Here is a 17,704-nt window from a genome sequence, read left to right on the forward strand (position 1 = left end):
AAAGTACCTCTTGGCCTCTCCAAGACACCCTTCTCCAGCCTCCCTCCACCTGCCCCATCTGGCCAGGTCCCTCTGCTTGTTTGGTCCAAAGAACCAAGCCGGCAGGCAATGGGCAGCAAGGGGCCAGACAGAATGAGTCCACTAAGGGGCAGCACTGAACATAAGAATGAGACTGGACATGAGACAGAGGACTCTCTTGACTCAGCAGTCCTCATCAGCTGGCTATTCCTGATCTTGTCTCCAAGTATCTATCACCTTCAATCAGCAACTCCTTGGCATACTCTGGTTCCATTTCTCTCCCTTTTTTTTTGGGGGGGGGGGGTTTCTACTGGCTAAGCAGTTGTTGGATTTCTTTGTCCTTCCAGAATATTTGCAGCTCATCTTTTTGCCTCATAATACACTATCTCCCCTCCAGGTGGCTGGTTATCCAATTTTAAACTCTCAGTACCTAGACCAGTGGTCCTCAAACTATGGCCCATAGGCCACATATTGTATTTGTATCTGTTTTGTTTCTTCACTGCAAAATAAGATAAATGCAATGTGCATAAGAATTCGTTCATAAGTTTTGTTTTTACTATAGTCGGACCCTCCAATGGTCTGAGGGACAGTGAACTGGCACCCTGTAAGTTTGAGGATCCCTGACCTAGACCAAGAAACAGTGTAGTAGTTAGCATATGCCTAGAATGTGCCTAATCCAGGTTGGGTTCCCAGCATCATCTGGTCCCTAGCATGAGGACCATGTACAGTCAAGGCTGTACCAGTAGCATCACATTCTCATGCTCTTGCACTAAAGTGCTGACAAAGAATCACAGGTAGGGTCCTGAGCCTCACTCAGAAGCCCCCACCTGAAGAAACCCAGCCCACATACCTGTAGCCTCTTCCCCATGAACCCTGGCCTCACAGTTTCTCCAGGTACCACACTCACCTAGGTCAGAGGATACACATCTTCAGCCTCAAGTCACATGCATTCCATACCTTAAAGCCAGGGTCCGGCAAGGCAGAGGGGTCCCAATAGTCTGGAATACTCTTTGGGCCACAGAATTTGACATGACTATAAGTGAAAACAAAAACGTTGAGACCCATGGGGCTGAAGAGATAGCACAGTGGTAGGGCATTTGCCTTTCATGTGGCCAACCCAAGATAGATCTGAGTTTGATCCCTGGCATCCCACATGGTCCCCCAGCCTGCCAGGAGAGATTTCTGAGACCAGAGCCAGGAGTAACTCCTGAGCGCCGCTGGGTGTGGCCCCAAAACAAAACAAAAAATCAAAAACGCTGAGACACATCAGCAGTGACATCACAGGTGGTATCTGCCAGCTCATACCAGTTTTGTCTTGACATTGCATTGGATTAAAGATATGAGATAGCAGTGCTTTCATGTAGGGAGCCCCTCTCTTCCAATGTGACAACACTCAAAGTATGAGATCCATTTGTCTCCATAACACAACTCTCTGCCTAAGGGTGGGAGACCATCATGCACTCAGCACGTACACACACCCTTATCCACAATTTTGAAATTCAATGAGAATAGAAACTTTAAAACAAACAAACAAAAAACTGCCTTTAGGGCAGGGGTCAGCAACCTGAGGCTCCAGAGCCGCAAGTGGCTTTTTTTGAAGCTTTGCTGCAGCTCTGACAGCAAGAGGGTGGGGAGTGGTATCACTTAAATATTTTAATTGGCTATTAACTTGCACAAATGCATGTTTTACATTGTTAAGAGAAAAAGTTCTTTTTTGCTTCTATGAACCATCACTGGCTTTTTTTTTTTTTAAAGAGCTTTTATAAATTATAAAATTGGCCTAGGTGACCAGCAAATGCACAGCAAGTAAAGTGTTTGCCTTGCATGTAGCTTCAGTCCCTAGCTAGGGATATGATTGCTGAGCATCACAAAGGATGACCCTTGAGGGCCACGATTAGCCCAAGCATAGCTGAGTGTGGCTCAAATAAAACTGACCAGGGATGTAGCTCAGTAGCAGAGCACTAGTGTCATTTAAGTGAGGCCTGAGGTTTGATATTGAGTACCTCAAAAAAAGAAAGAAAATAAAGAAAACCCATAATATTATTATCAGAGTACACTGGTAGGGCAATCTGACTTGAACTGCTAAATGACAATTTGTTAACACAAATTGTGCTAAATTATACTAAATATATAAATTCTTCTGAGAGCATTTATGTATTTTTCACTGCATAAATATTATATATTATTATTATTAGCTGTCTTAAAATGCAAACTTGCTATATGATCTAAGAATGAAAATTAAAATTCTTTGTCTTTTAATTCTAAAAGACAAATGGGACCCAGAGAATAGTAAGGAGAAGGAAAGAAACTGAGGGGAGAAACCAGAATATGGTGAAAGGCCTCAATGGCCTGAATACAGTCAAAGGTTAACAATCTCCCAAAAAGGAGGAGAAATAAAAGAGTAGAAGCAACTTTCAAAAGAAATTAGACACATCAACACATAGACATCAGAAGACTCTCCAACAGGGAAATAAAAACACAGATATGCCATCATATGAAGGTCCATCAATACAAGAGAGAAATCTGAAAAGAAACCAAAGAAACAAGAGGGAGGGGTTGGAGCGATAGCACAGATATAGGGCATTTGACTTGCACAAGGAAGGCCCCTGGTTCAATTCTTGGCATCCCATATGGTCCCCTGAGCCTGCCAGGAGTGATTTCTGAGTGCAGAGCCAGAAGTAACCCCTGAGCATCTCTGGGTGTGGCCAAAACAAAACAAAACAAAACAGAAATCAGAGGGAAAGAAGGAATTCTAGAAGATTGATTGGTGAAACCAATCTGCTTAAGGCAACAATGGAGATAGGGATAGTGGGGTGGTTATATCAATGCCTGAAAGTCTCTGCACACAAACCTAGTAAAAAGACGTCAAAATTGAGGGGAAATAAATTCTTGCCAAACAATTTTCTAATTGCTCATCATAAGGGATCACATAATTGAAGATGTGAAAGCCCTAGGGTGGGGTGTGTAATTCCCCACACTTGTATAAGCACCCTAACTTTGTCCACCCCACCTTCCAGGTAGCCTTTTCTACTTGCTAAAAGGTTTCTGGGTTTCTGAGGCCAAGCTTCCCCTTTGTGACAGCCAGATTCTGATGTAGCACACCAGCTGAGGAGGAAGCAGGTGCATCACATTGCACCATGCACTGTTTTTTGTTTTTTAGTTCCTAGGACATTTAAGAACTAAAATACATACCTTGAATTAACACCATTATTTGATTGTTTTGCTATTTTTACTTATGTCACCCTGAGCCAAAATGACTCTCAGAAGTGCTTGGAGGACCACATGATGCTGGCCAGCAAACCCAGACCAGCTGCAGACTGCTGCCCTCAGCAGAGACTCTAGTCCACAGCACTATCTTTCAGGCCCCCAATTTTTTTTTTTTTTCAAAATACAGGTGTGGGCTGGAGCAATAGCATAGCAGGACTTGGGTTTGATCCCCAGCATTCCATGTGGTCCCAAACTTACCAGAAGCGATTTCTGAGTGCAGAGCCAGGAGTAACCCAAATCCCACCAGGTGTGGCCCAAAAACCAAAAAACCAAACCAAAACAACCAACCAAAAGAACCAAAACCAAATACAGGTCTATGATTCAACTATTTAAAAGACAAATAGATCAGCTAGTTCCCAGCCTAAAGAAAGATTGCCCTGGGGCCGGAGAGATAGTATGGAGGTAATGCATTTGTCTTGCATGCAGAAGGATGGTGGTTCGAATCCCAGCATCCCATATGGTCCCCTGAGCTTGCCTGGAGCGATTTCTGAGCATAGAGCCAGGAGTAACCTCTGAGCGCTGCCTGGTGTGACCCCCCCCCAAAAAAAAAAAAAAAAAAGATTGCCCTGCAGCTAATCCTTGGGTTTCACAGTCTCTCTCTGCCTCAATCTTTCTTCCCAGTACTAGAGCATGAGTGACAGTATGAATCTGACACACATATATGAGGCAATTAGAAAAAGAGCCTAGAAGCAAAAACAGGGCCAGAAGTTAAGATCCACAAAGTCAACCCCAGGCACAACTATGTGATCTTACGAGTTCTTTCAGGAGCAATTCCTGAGTGTGAAGCTAGGAACAGCCTCTGAGCACCAATGTCATTTGGCCCCAATACAAATGAAACAAAAGCCACCTTTCAATACCAAATTAAAAAGACTTCACAGGCTTCAAAAACATTTCCACATTATGAACAAAAGATGAAATCATTTGAAAAAACAAAAAAGAAAATATCAGGAGTTAGATTATTACTATTTTTTCCTTATCGACATTAGTCTAAAATCAGTCAGACTTGTGTCATCTGGAAAACTCTGAATCTTGGTGATTCAGTCTAATACTATTGGAACACTCCCATGTGGTTCTTTCTCCCTTGTCACTTTTATGCTTCATTAATCACATGTCCATCATTGTTAGAATAACTCAGAGACACAGAGCCTTTCCTAAGTTTACAGCATATTTTATAGTGTGGTTATACATGCTCACACATTTCCCTCAGGAAGGTGCAAAGTGTTTTCATTTGTCACTGTCGCCAATTCCCAGTCCTGTGAGTGAAGCAAGTACATATGCATGCAGAGGGGGTGAGGCCATGCCCACCCCATTCCCCTAATGACTGGCACACCAAATAACAAGGTCCCCACTAAGTGCCACCTACCAGGTCTGCTTCCCCTTCACATCCTGGGGGGATACATATTTAGGTCTGCGGCAAACCTTCCTCACGGTGCCATATACCAGGTTTTTCTGAACAAAATCTGGTGAGAAAAATGAATATCAAGCACTCAGGTTGGAAATGTTTTATAAACAAATTAAAAAGAGGTGGAAAGCTAATCGAAACGTGGAAAGCCCAAATCAATCTGTTAAAAAATAAGGCAGTTTTTAGACATTTCAAATATTCATAAAGAAAATAGGTATCCTTAGGAGACAAAGTATAATGAATAGATGAATGATTAGTAATTGACATATCAATTATACATAAGTGCTTTTAAATGGTTCCTTCCAATCTTGTTTAAACTATTATTTTGCTTAGCAATTTTTCCCAGCTTGGGTATAAAAAAGCTTCAGCTCAGCCTGAGACTGAATGAGCCCATTATGAACCAGTGCAACATATAGTGAGTATAATAATTGACTTAATAATTGACTTTTTCCCTTAACTTGACCAAACCAACTCTCAAGCAGTATTTCTCCACTTTTAAAATCTACATCACTTCTTTTTTTTTTTAAGCCAGTCAAATTGAGCAGTGGGGGGTTATATACCAACTTTTGTGATAATAACGTTAATAAGTTCTGATAAACCACTGTGTTTATAAGTGTTATATACCAATTTTTGTGATACTAACGTTAATAAGCTCTGGTAAACCACTGCCATCGGACCAGCCTAAAATCTACATCACTTCTAATAAATAAAATTCTTGCCACACTATTACCCCCAAGATGTTCAGAGTCCTCTTGGGGAACAGGAGATCCCTACTCTGAAGTTAGAAAGTCACATGTACCTACAAGTACACAACTCAGCCCCAGAACACCTGCACTATTCTTACCTTCTGCTTACTTCTGCATTATTCTTACCTTCTTACTTAAATCTCAGAACCGCTTTCTTTCTTGAAAGCACACTCTGTAGTCTCCCATCCCATATTTGACCCTCTATTTCTCCACCATCAGACTACTGTCTCCCCAAATCCCCATCTTCAGGCAGCCTCACCAGGACCCCACTACAGGAGGTCCTAGTGGTCAGGTCTGGCTCCTTAAAAAGAGGCTGAACTGCAGAGCATGGCTCAGGTTTTGCCTTTCTCCCAGGCCCTCTGGTATGCTGCCTCCACCACCCCAGGTCAGCATCTGGGATAAGCCATGGGTCAGGAATACCTTTGAAGTCCAGCTCATATTTGTGTTTTCCAGCCTGGAACTTCAGCGTGGCAACCTGAGCACCAGAGCCAGGCTCACAGAATGCCTGGTAGGCCTTCTCCAAGTCACTGCTGTTTATGGTGGTCACAGGATGCTTCGTGCCCTGCAGGAAAGAACCAGACCCCATGGTGGGTGCAGGGGGAGTACACTGGGGACACCCAGGGACACTGCAGGAAAGCAGTAGGTGGTGGCAAGGAGGGAGGGTGGCAGGAGAGGGGAGGAAAGCGCCAAGACCCAGTACTTGTTTGTATAGAAGCTGCCCAGGCTTATATGAACCAGGGTGATATAACATGAGGTGCTCAGAAGGCTCAAGAGGTGACAATGTTGATCTGAGCCTCAATAGTACTTGGCTGGGTTGCCATATGCCTCCCAGGCTATATTTTCATTCCAATCAGTCTCCCATCAAAGAGCACCCTACCTCCTGCCCTTTCATCTGCCCCCTGGGAGGCATGTCAGTTTTCCCAATAATTCACTTCTCTTGGCCTCATTCCAATACCTAGAGGAGGTGCCACCCAGTTTCAATTCTGGCTCCCACCTGTCCACAGTTTGGGCAAGTTCTCTTCGTTTTGTGTGTCTGGTAACCCAACACCAACACTAGTGGCAGAATTCAAATGAGAATAAACAGAGGCTGGGGTTGCTGCTGGGTATCTGGGATATACTTCACATGGACAAATCTCTGGGTTCCATCATCAGCACCCCCATAAAATGGCCAAGAGACCATCTCATCCTCCTGAGCTGGGAAGATGAATCCAGTAAAGTAGCAGAACACTGAGCATAGACCCAGAATAGGAAGCAAAGATACATACTGTCAGAAGTTCAAGAGAAACCTGATTTGGAGCAGAAGGTAACAGATTACATAAGGTGGTCACTACCTTCAGAAATGTCACCCAGGACACACATAAGCATAAAGAAAGTAGATGTGAGTGGGACCTGAGAAACCCCCAACAGATACAAAATAGGAGTGAAGGAGAGAAAGTCACAGAATGACAGAAGAACCCAAAAATAATCTTCAGGAGAAGGTAGGCAGCAGAAGGTAGCTGGCAGAAGCTGGCAGCAATGCAAATTAATGTCTTAGTTGCTGAACTGCTTCAATCATGGCCAGCAAGCCACGCCAATAGTCAGGAAACTGTCTTCTAGCCACCACACTCATCCACTCACAATTCATCAGGGCAATGTTAAGAGTGGATGAGAGGTGGAGCTGTACCAGAATCCTAATTCATAAGCACTGAGAATATGGGTCACTGCATATGCGAGTTACCAAGGTACACCCTAATTCATGACCAATCTCTGAGAAGAAGATGGGTTAAGGAAGAATCAGAAGAGCCAGAGACTGGAGTGAGATTCTACCAGGCATGGAGCCCTCAAGGTTGCCAGAAATCATCTGAGGTTGGTGAGAACCAGGAAGGCATCTTTCTGAGGAGATTCAAAGGGAACGGGATTCTGCTCATCTTCTGACATTCCAAACACCACTATTCAAAGCCTCTTTACTATAGTCACTTTGCTGGGGGGTTCTAAGGAAATCATCAAGAAAGTGAAAGTGACCCTATACTCAGGTAGAAAACCAAACTTGTTACAATCAAGAGAAAAATGATGCTGAGCTGCAATTAGCAAATTACTAAGAAATAAACTCAGATACAGCAAGCAAGCCAGACAGAAAGGGCTAGAGGTGACAGTCACCCAGAAGTCAGGACACCCTAGGTCACACATGTTCACCAATACATACAAAGGTCCTTCCAGAGTCATACTTTCTAGAGAAAGTGAAGAAGTACTGACTCCCCTGAACTAAAGTGGTGATGGCCATGAAAGTGAAGAGTGACCTAGAGAGAGAATACAAAGGACAAAATCTAGCATGTGGGGGCCTGGGTTCAAACTGTGGTAATATGATTCCCCAAAACATCCAAGAGCTCCATGCTAGGAGTTGCCCCTGAGAACAACCTACCAGGTATGCTCCCTAAAAAACAAACAAGAAAAAAAAAGGAACACAATTGAGTTTTTTGGAGAAAAAAGGCTCCCAGACCTCAAAGTTGAGACAACACAGTATGGCAGTGACCAAGAAAATTTACTTGTGGGATGCACCCAGAGTCCCATGTCATCCCAGTTGCTCCCACCTTGTCACTCCAGAATGGGGCTAATAACCCAGCCCCCATGGTGAGGCTTCCAACTGTTGAAGGTGCCTCATTTGATTGTGCCTCCATGATGTCACCAAGAGTAGCTCAAGAAACATTAACACCCTTCTCTCCCCTGGGGCTGGAGAACTACCAATGACATCCACCTTTCAGGGGAGAACCCAGGATGTCCACAGGGGTGGAGGGGAAGGGTCAGAAGACGGAAGTCAGGGCATCGTGTGTGAGAGGGGCATATAGTGTGTTCAGAGAAGCAGAGATGGACAGATGTTGCCCCAGGAAAAAGGTCACCTCATGGACAACCAAGACCAAGCTCCCTACCCTCCTGTCCTGCTACTTAGAGGGCCAAAAGAAAAGGTGCTTTGTAAATAGCTTATCATGGGCACTGCAGTCCTGGTAGGAGGGAATCCTATTCCTACAAGTGCCTCCAGGAACAGGTTCCCTGGAATCTAATTGGAATGGTCTCAGATCTCTAACAGGGTCAGTGATGATTCCTGGGGAGGTGACTCAGTTCCTGTAGTCCAGTTTCCTGGCTTCTGCCCACTTCCTGGACATCTGCTATACACAGAGAAAGCAGGGAGCTTACTCTAAAGATTCTGAAGCCTTCTTTCCCTCTGCAGTGCTACAGGTCTTTTGGACCAGGCCTGAAGAAGCAGGGAAGAGCCTGGAGCTTTTCCTCTTCAATGCCACATGCCCCGAGCAACAGGCTTGTCTGAGCAGCAGTCCCCATCTATCACTGAAACCAGAGCCCCTATAAACTAGAAAAAGATTAACTCCCTACTTGGCTACTTTAGTCAGACTCCCCAAAGAAAAGATTCCTAGGGTAATTTCAAATATCCCATGGTATACAGACCTGCAGCGCAACCCCCATCATCCCCACTCACTTGCTTTCCATACTCCTGCCAAGCCCCAGATTCATCGGTCCAATACCACAGCCACTCGGTGGTGAGGACGAAATATGGCGGTTTGATGGCTGATGAGGCAGTGGAGAGGCGACGAACCTGGGCAGAGCCAAACTTCATGGAGTTAAAGTTCAGACAGTCCATGTGAAAAATTCTGGCAAACTCAGAACACAGGATCCTACAACAGAAGGCAAGAGGTGGTCTAAACACCCCAAATCCCCCCTACCCCAACCTAATCCTTAAAAGCAGAGCAGATGCAGGTGAAGACAGGTGTGAGACTTTGTTTCTTTATTGCATGGTCTCCACAAAGGACAGACAGGAAAGGACAGTTTTTTGAGGTTGGATGGGCAAAAATCACTTAAGACCAGGGTAATATAGCATGATTATGGCATTCTTTCACTGTAGAAAATGTTGATAGCTATAGTTAATTGGGGGCTCCTAAGCGATACTTGAAAGGCCCTAGGGCTATCCCTGGGGACACTTAGACTGATGGGTCAACTGCAAGGCTCTAGCCATAAGAGGGGTTGTGCAGTGCTGGGAACTGAACTCAGGGCCTAGAATATATAAAGTATGTATGTACTCCAGTCTTGTGAGCTAGCTCTCTGACCCCAAGAAAAAATCTTCTTTTATAAAACATATTGCTGAAAGTGCCAGGTTTGTGGTTCAGTGATAGAGCACTTGTCTTGTATGTGTGATGTTGTGGGTTCAAGGCCCAGCAAACAGAAAGAAACAGAAGCTTCAGATGTACATAATAATTTAATACTTTAATCTTAGTAATAAAACCCACTGCATTTCAAACAAGACTAAACTAAACTTGAACTAAGGAACTTGTAGTAAGAGAGAAAAATCATCCTGCATTACTGCTTGTAGAGGAATGAAAAGATTAAGCATTGAAGGTTTAAATGGGCCCAGGGGTAGTACACTGGTAGAGCACCTGCCTTCCAGGTGGTGGAGCCAGAGTTGAACCCAAGCATCAGCCATAAATTGAGTACAATCCCAGATCCTGAGTGTCACCAGGATCCTGATGCCAGAACCAAGTGTGGCAACCAGGTACGAAATCCCTAGTAAACAAGGTGACCACGTGTGAGCAAGCACTACAGCCTTACGTGAGCCACATCACCGCAATACAACCAATGGAATTGAAGAGGGGAAAAAAGTTTAAAGACAACTGCCAGTGAGAAGATCTAACATATAATCAGAAGTCCTGAGCCTTAGACTCAGAGTTGAAGAGCAAATACATGAATTAAATATAGTCTCCAACTCAGAGGGAAAACAAAACAACAAAAATCTACTTGTGGGTTGACTAAATAAAAATGAATCCCAGAAGGCCAGAAAATAATACAGGAGTTAGACACTTGTCCTGCATGTGGCAACCCCAGCCCAACCCTTGGCACTGCATGGATCCTTTAAGCACCACTGGGAGCAACCCCCAAACATTTCTCGGTAGAGCATGAAGCACACCCAAACTACTAAAAAAATAATTCAGGCAGAGATTTTTACAATCTGTGAGGTAAAGAGAAAGCATAAAGGGTTTTGTACACAGGAGGCCTGGATTCAATCACCTGCATTGCATGGTCCCCCAAGCACTGCTAGAAGCAATTCCAACCAATGTATCAAGAGTTGCCATCGAGGGGCTGGAAAGATGGAGGTAGAGCATTTGCCTTGCATGCAGAAGGACAGTTGTTCGAATCCCGGCATTCCATATGGTCCTGAGCTTGCCAGGAGTGATTTCTGAACATAGAGCCAGGAGTATCCCTGAGCGCTGCCAGGTGTGACCCCCCCCCCCAAAAAAAAAAAGAAAAGAGTTGCCTTCGAGTACTGCTCATGTGGTTTCTAAATGGGGGAAACATTCAATAACTAAAGTACTAAGGTACTAACAGCAGAGATGGAAAGATAATAAAGAAACCTGTCCTGGGTTGGAGTGGCAGCACAGTGGTAGGGGGTTTGCCCAACAATTTTCAAAATACAGGTGTGGGCTGGAGCAATAGCATAGCAGGACCTGGGTTTGATCCCCAGCATCCCATATGGTACCCTGAGCCTATTCTGAGTGCAAAGCCAGGTGTAATCCCTGAACGCTACTGCCGAGTGTGGCCCCCAAACAAAACTGTCCTAGATAGAACTGTGCATTCCCATAAGAAGCCTTTTTTTTTTTTTGGACCACACCCAGCACTCAGGAATTATGTCTGGCAATGTTTAGGGGATCATATGGAATGCCAGGGATGGAACCCAGGTTGACAAGGCAAGGATCCTACTACTGAAATCTATTTCTAAGGAGAATCTGGGGCTGTAAAGATAACTTTGTTTGGAAAGCAGGTCTTGAGGTGAGACTGGTCTACAGTGTGGCCTAATCCTTATTGGAAGACTGGAAGAAGCACATCAGCAGAATACAGAAGTCTGCCAACTACCCCCAAGTTAGGAGGCTGGTCTTAGAGCTCACTAATAAAGGAGGGCCCAACCCTCACCTGCACTTTGAGCCTTCTGGTCCCCACACTTGTGACAAGAGATAATTCAATTTTTTTCACTCACCAAGTTGGAGCTAATGATGCTGATATAAAAACATGCAGAGGTTCAGAGCACACATTTCTGAGCCAAACATGCTATTCCCAGGGCACACCAGTCTAACAGTGGCACACTCAGAAGAGTTGGGGTGAGGGACCATGAGAACTTCCATGGGATGATGAAAATGATCTCTACCTAGATAGAATGCTGATTATGCACACAAGCATAATAATCATCTGTCAAGACTCCAATATATTATGTGTACATTCTCAGAGGAAGAGGTGGAGGGGAGGACAGGAGAGAAATCTGTGACTCATCTCCTAATAGGAATTGTCTACCTCACTCCCCTTTGCCCCCCACCCCATGGTCCTGTGTTAGTGACAATTTGCACACCAACACTAAAATTTACTTTACTTTATTCACTCAGAATATGTCAATTCTCTTCTCTTCAACTTATCAGCAAATTCACTCCAAAACTGAGAAAATACTTGAAAATAAAGTTTTCTAAGATTCCTCCATACATGCTGAATTGACTAAAAAATCCTGGGACACACTTAAAAGAAGTTTAAAAATAAAGAGCTGAACAAGAGTAAAACAGATGATCCCCTGCATAGATCAAAGGTTAAGCAGTTCTGGGAAACTGCCACTCACTCTCCTGCCCTCACTAGAATGTGGGTGTATAATCAATCCCTAGAGCAAATAATCTGGAATCTAGAGCCACAGCTTCTTCCTGAACAGAGAGTACCCACCCACCCATAATGAACTTTAACCCCCAATCCAAGGTGCTCAAGGACAGAGTTGCCTGGTGAGGAGTGCATAAACAGGTGTGCAGGTTGTGTGTTGTGTGTAACCTTCCGGAGCTCAACCATAGCCAAGAAGGGCAGACTCTGTACCTGTCCTTTTGGGGATTGCTATAGGCCTCTTCAATAGACTCCATCTGGTAAAGATCCTTCCACTTGCTGCCATCCAAGAACTGCCATCGGTAAGGCAAGTGGAAATGAACCTTGTTACATTTATCTAAAAGTAAAAAGATAAAGGAACCAGTGAGACATCTGGATGGTGTTGACTAGAAATACCCATGGATCTGGAAATGTTCTGGAAGTCTGCAGGAGAGGGAAGAGTCTTGGGTGCAGTTATCAGTTCTAACTGTGCTTATGCAAAATAACTAAACCTAATTTATCCTATTAGGTAAATTTATGGGTAAATTAAAAAATTTAAGCCTTACTCTAATTAGTAAAACTTAAGTAAATGTGGAGTGCTCCAGAAAGGTTATTCTAAATCATAACCTGCATAGTCTATTTTTTTTTATGTCTTGTTTTTTTTTATACCAGAGCAACAGCATAGTTGATAGAGCAATTGCCTTGCACACAGCCAACCCAGGTTCGATCCCCGGCATCCAATATGTATGGTTCCCTAAGCCCACCAGGAGGGACTCCAGAGTGCAAGCCAGGAGTAGCCCCTGAGCACTTCCAGGTGTGGCCCACCCCCCAACAAACAAACAAAGTATTGACGTTTTTGGTTTTAGTTTTTGGGCCATGCCTGGCAGCACTTCTGGCTGAGCTCACAAATTACTCTTGGAAGGCTCAGGGAACCATATGGAATGCCAGGGATCAAACCTAAGTTAGCTGCTTGCAAGGTAAACACCCTACCTATTGTGTTTTCTAGTGCTCTGGCCTCAAGTATTTCTTTTTATCTATGAGATGGACCTAAGTTACTGTAATATCTGGTCATGACTTTCTGACAAATTTTTTCCTAACTTATTTGCAGTGATCCAGAACTAAACACCATCCTTTTTCAATGAGCATGTACAAAGTGGCAACGGAGCGCATGATATAACCATAAAAATATCAAGAGACTGAACCTGGAAAAATACTTCTGTGACTTTTCTGAAGTCAGAAATATTTCAGAGAATATTTCAGCCCAAAAGAACCTGCTATTTGTAGATACCTGCAAATATTCCAAGACAAATATTCCTAAATATCTACATAAATCCCTACACTATTTCTCTCCTGGAATTTCACAGAACTCTCTATGAGATATTCAGTTTACTTACATTTTGGTTTATTTTGTTTGTTTGTTTTTGGGTCACACCCAGCAGAGCTCAGGGGTTACGCCTGGCTCTATGCTCAGAAATCGCTCCTAGTAGGTTCGATGGGATGCAGGGATTCGAACCACCGACTTTCTGCATGAAAGGCAAATGCCTTACCTCCATACTATCTCTCAGACCCCAGTTTACTTAAATTTTAATTAAGGACTGAGACAACTTTTTTTTTTTTTTTTTTTGGTTTTTGGGCCATACCCGGTGACGCTCAGGGGTTACTCCTAGCTATGCGCTCAGAAGTCGCTCCTGGCTTGGGGGACCATATGGGACACCGGGGGATCGAACCCTGGTCCATCCAAAGCTAACGAGGCAAGGCAGGCACCTTACCTCTAGCGCCACCGCCCGGCCCGAGACAACTTTTTAATTGGACTGATTTGTTCTCTGAACTGAGAGACTGAAATGTCTGGACAAATCAGTTTCTGAGTTACAGAATTCCTCAAGCAGAACCAACATCAGGAAGAAAAAACATACTAATAGTATGGACTCTTGAAAATAAGTATCTATCTTAAAAACATCAATAAGCAAACTAACATTCACATCACAAGCATTCTAGAAGAGAAAGGTTAGAACTCTCATTTGGAGAAATAACAGCTGACAACTTCCCCAAGATGAGAAAGAAGATACCCAGCTTCAGAAGAGCAGTTCCAAGTACTGCAAATCCAACAGATACACCAAGACAAGGTCTAATAAAACTCTCAAAAAGCAAAGGTAAAGAGAGAATCCTGTAAGCAAGTGAAACAGTAAGGTAACTTCTTTTTAATATGTAATTATTTAAGGACCATGGTTACAAAATTGTTCATGATTGAATTTGTCATAGAATGTACACCACCCTTTACCAGTGCACTGTCCCCACCAAGATCCCCAGTTTCCCCCCCACCCACCCTCACCTGCAAGGCATTTTATCTCCCCTCCCCTTCTCCCTCCTCTGTCATTTTTAATGAGCAGATTATGAACAAATTTCTCTCTAGACACTTAACAGTAATTAGCATGGTATGTGCAGAGCTGCAAACACTGGGTCCACCACCCAGCTTGTTGATCACTCCAATTTGAAGGAGAATAAAGAGCCTCTGGACACACAACAGAGGTTAAGGGAATCAGAGCTTCTAAACCAGTTCTCCAAGAAATACTAAAGATCAATTAAAAGACAAGAAAAAGGGCCGGAGTGATAGCACAGCGGTAGGGCGTTTGCCTTGCACAGGTTAGATCTTGGTTTGATCCCTGGCATCCCATAGGGTCCCCCCCGAACCAGGAGTGATTTCTGATCAAGTAGCCAGAAGTAATCCTTGAGCATTATAGGGTGTGACCCAAAAAGCAAACAACAACAAAAAATAAAAAAAAACTCACTTTAAAGTAGATCACAGACAGATAATGTGTGAAGAAAAGAGTAATAATTGGAACTCTTTACTGATTTCTTTCCCCTCGTTATCTCCATTTTGTTTAAAGGAAGTTAAGTTTCTTTTTTTTTTTGGTTTTTGGGTCACACCCGGCAGTGCTCAGGGGCTGGCTACTCTTGGCTGTACATTCAGAAGTCGCTCCTGGCAGGCTCGAGGGACCATATGGAATGCTGGGATTCGAACCACTGTCCTTCTGCATGCAAGGCAAACACTTTACTGCTGTTCTATCTCTCTGGCCCCGAAAGTTAAGTTTCATGATTTTTTTTTGTTTTGTTTTGGGGTCACACCTGGCGGTGCTCAGGGATACTCCTGGTTCTGTGCTCAGAAATTGCTCCTGGCAGGCAGGGGGACCCATATGGGTGAATTCGAACCACCATCTGTCCTGAATCAGCTGTGTGCAAGGCAAATGTGCTACCGCTGTGCTATCTCTCCGGCCCGTTTCATGTATTTTCTAGTTGTAAAATTTCTATTTGCTTTAACATATATCTCATTTCCCTATAAATGAAATCACTAAATAAAAAATTAAGTGAGATGAGGCCCGGAGAGATGGCACAGCGGCGTTTGCCTTGCAAGCAGCCGATCCAGGACCAAGGTAGTTGGTTCGAATCCTGGTGTCCCATATGGTCCCCCGTGCCTGCCAGGAGCTATTTCTGAGCAGACAGCCAGGAGTAACCCCTGAGCACAGCCGGGTGTGGCCCCCCCCAAAAAAAAATTAAGTGAGGCAGACTTAAAGGTACTATCATGAAAAAAAAACACCTTAATTAATACATGTAGGTTGAGTACCACCGAGTTCCATCAGCTTTAAAAAATGTCAGACAAACACCATGGCCATACAGCAGTTTTACCTTTGAGAATGAGCGAAGGAGGACTTTCAGACTTTATTCTGTATGATAGGATTCTTTTACAAAGTGAAAATATTGCTGAATTGCTTGTATAAGTTTGAAAGACTAAAAATAAAACAGAAAGTTTTGGGGTTGTTTCTGAGGAGTCTTTCTTCAATCAAATCCCAGAAGAGCAGATGAAGGTAAATACAGGTTTAGTGAAAATACAGACATTCAAGAATTCCTTACTGGTTCTCCAGGCACAGAGTCACCACCTCTAGGGGTACTTTTCCAGTTTCTCAGGCTTTACTAAGTAGACAACAATGACACTTGCCTTGGTTCCCTCATTAGGCACAAATGTCTCCTGCAGGGCTCTGACCTCTAGCTAGGTTGATTCATCAACTAGTCTACACTCTGACTGAAACAGACCTACACCCAAACTCAACTTTGACCAAACCCAGAGTCAAGTAATTCCTACCATTCCCAAATCCCCATCAAATCTATTTCAAACTGGTTCAGCTGAAGCAGCAAGATGCACCCCATTTCTGTGAGGGCTGGAGCAGAGCTCCAGGATCAAGAGTCATCTCCCCATCCCTGGAAGAGAGGCAGGGGCTTCAGTGGGCTTACCTTGAAAGCTACAATTTTTCAGGATGTGGTACAAGCAGATCTCCTCAACCTCCCCTTTCTTAGGAGTGCTTGGGGGTGCAGAACCAAAGTTGTCTCTTCTTTCTACAAAGACACACCACAAGGAAGCATCAGTTTCCACCAAAGTTTCCAGTAGGAGTCCAGAGTAGTAGTTCCAAATGTAAAGGGGGGATTAGAGGATTATACAGCTTTAGGGTGCTTATCTTACTACATGCAGTTGGCCTGGGTTCGATCTTTAACACCACATATAGTCCCCTGAGCCCCACCAGGAGTTCACCCTGGGCACTGCCAGATGTTGTGCAAAATACAAACAAAAAAACAACCAACCAAAATACAAAGATGAAGTGACTCATTCATCTCTTTCTAAGAAGCAAGTCAGCAAAACTCCCAAATCATATAGAGTGAAACTGTAAGTATCGGAGACTCTGCAAGGGGCCCTTTGCTAAGGAGGATCCCCCAAAGACAATCGCTGGTTGTCCAATCCAGACCAGGTGTCTGTGTGGGTAGCAGAAATCTTCTCTTCTCCCTCTGGTGATATGCCTCATTCACCAGGAGATCCTCTGAAATGCATAAATGCTCCCCAGCCTGCTTCCTCCTCAATCAGTCCAGGACAGAATCTCCATCCTCCAAACTGGGTTAAGCAGATGTTCCTTCTACAGGCCCCTCCCCTTCTTCCCCATCTTAAAATCTGGCAGGTTCAGAGAGTTGAAGCCCAAAGGGCATTAGCCTTGCACAGGGCCAACCCAGGTTCAATCCCTGGCACCCCAGATGGTCTCCCCTAAGACCGCCAGATGTAACTCCTGGTCGACACTGGGTGTGACCCAAAAACAAACAAACAACTGTGAGAACCAAAGCCCCTGGACCTAGGACCAGTTTAAAAGCCCAGGTTCGGGGCCGGGCGGTGGCGCTGGAGGTAAGGTGCCTGCCTTGCCTGCGCTAGCCTAGGACGGACCGCGGTTGGATCCCCCGGCGTCCCATATGGTCCCCCAAGAAGCCAGGAGCAACTTCTGAGCGCATAGCCAGGAGTAACCCCTGAGCGTCACAGGGTGTGGCCCAAAAACCAAAAAAAAAAAAAAAAAGCCCAGGTTCACCTTTTCCACTCTATTCCCTCTCCATACGCACAGGGGTGGGGAGAGGCTGTTGTGAGATATAACTGCAGAATGTACCCTCTAAAGGTCAGGGCCCTCCAGTTCTAAGACAAAGAAATCGGGTGGTTTCAGAATGTTCCAACAGATATGGTCCCCTTGACAAACCAAGCTGAGCCAGGGATAAGTTGGGACATATATTCTATGAAATGATGTGATTTGTGCACAAATAAACACAGGCC

The 17,704-nt window shown here is 44.2% G+C and overlaps 1 protein-coding gene across 1 annotated transcript in view; it reads right to left on the reverse strand.

The window, feature by feature from the left end:
• Positions 1-17,704, reverse strand: part of PARP12 (poly(ADP-ribose) polymerase family member 12) — a 33,683-nt gene that overhangs the window by 2,477 nt on the left and 13,502 nt on the right. Inside the window, exons 5-10 of the mRNA XM_049783221.1 lie at positions 16,360-16,461; positions 12,310-12,433; positions 8,900-9,095; positions 5,854-5,995; positions 4,649-4,745; positions 976-1,051 (exon numbers count right to left, since the gene is read on the reverse strand). Of these exons, the coding sequence (XP_049639178.1) occupies positions 976-1,051; positions 4,649-4,745; positions 5,854-5,995; positions 8,900-9,095; positions 12,310-12,433; positions 16,360-16,461 (737 nt within the window). The remainder of the gene's footprint in view (positions 1-975; positions 1,052-4,648; positions 4,746-5,853; positions 5,996-8,899; positions 9,096-12,309; positions 12,434-16,359; positions 16,462-17,704) is intronic.

This window comes from Suncus etruscus, chromosome 1, assembly GCF_024139225.1.
Source record: "Suncus etruscus isolate mSunEtr1 chromosome 1, mSunEtr1.pri.cur, whole genome shotgun sequence".
Taxonomy (NCBI): Eukaryota; Metazoa; Chordata; class Mammalia; order Eulipotyphla; family Soricidae; genus Suncus; species Suncus etruscus.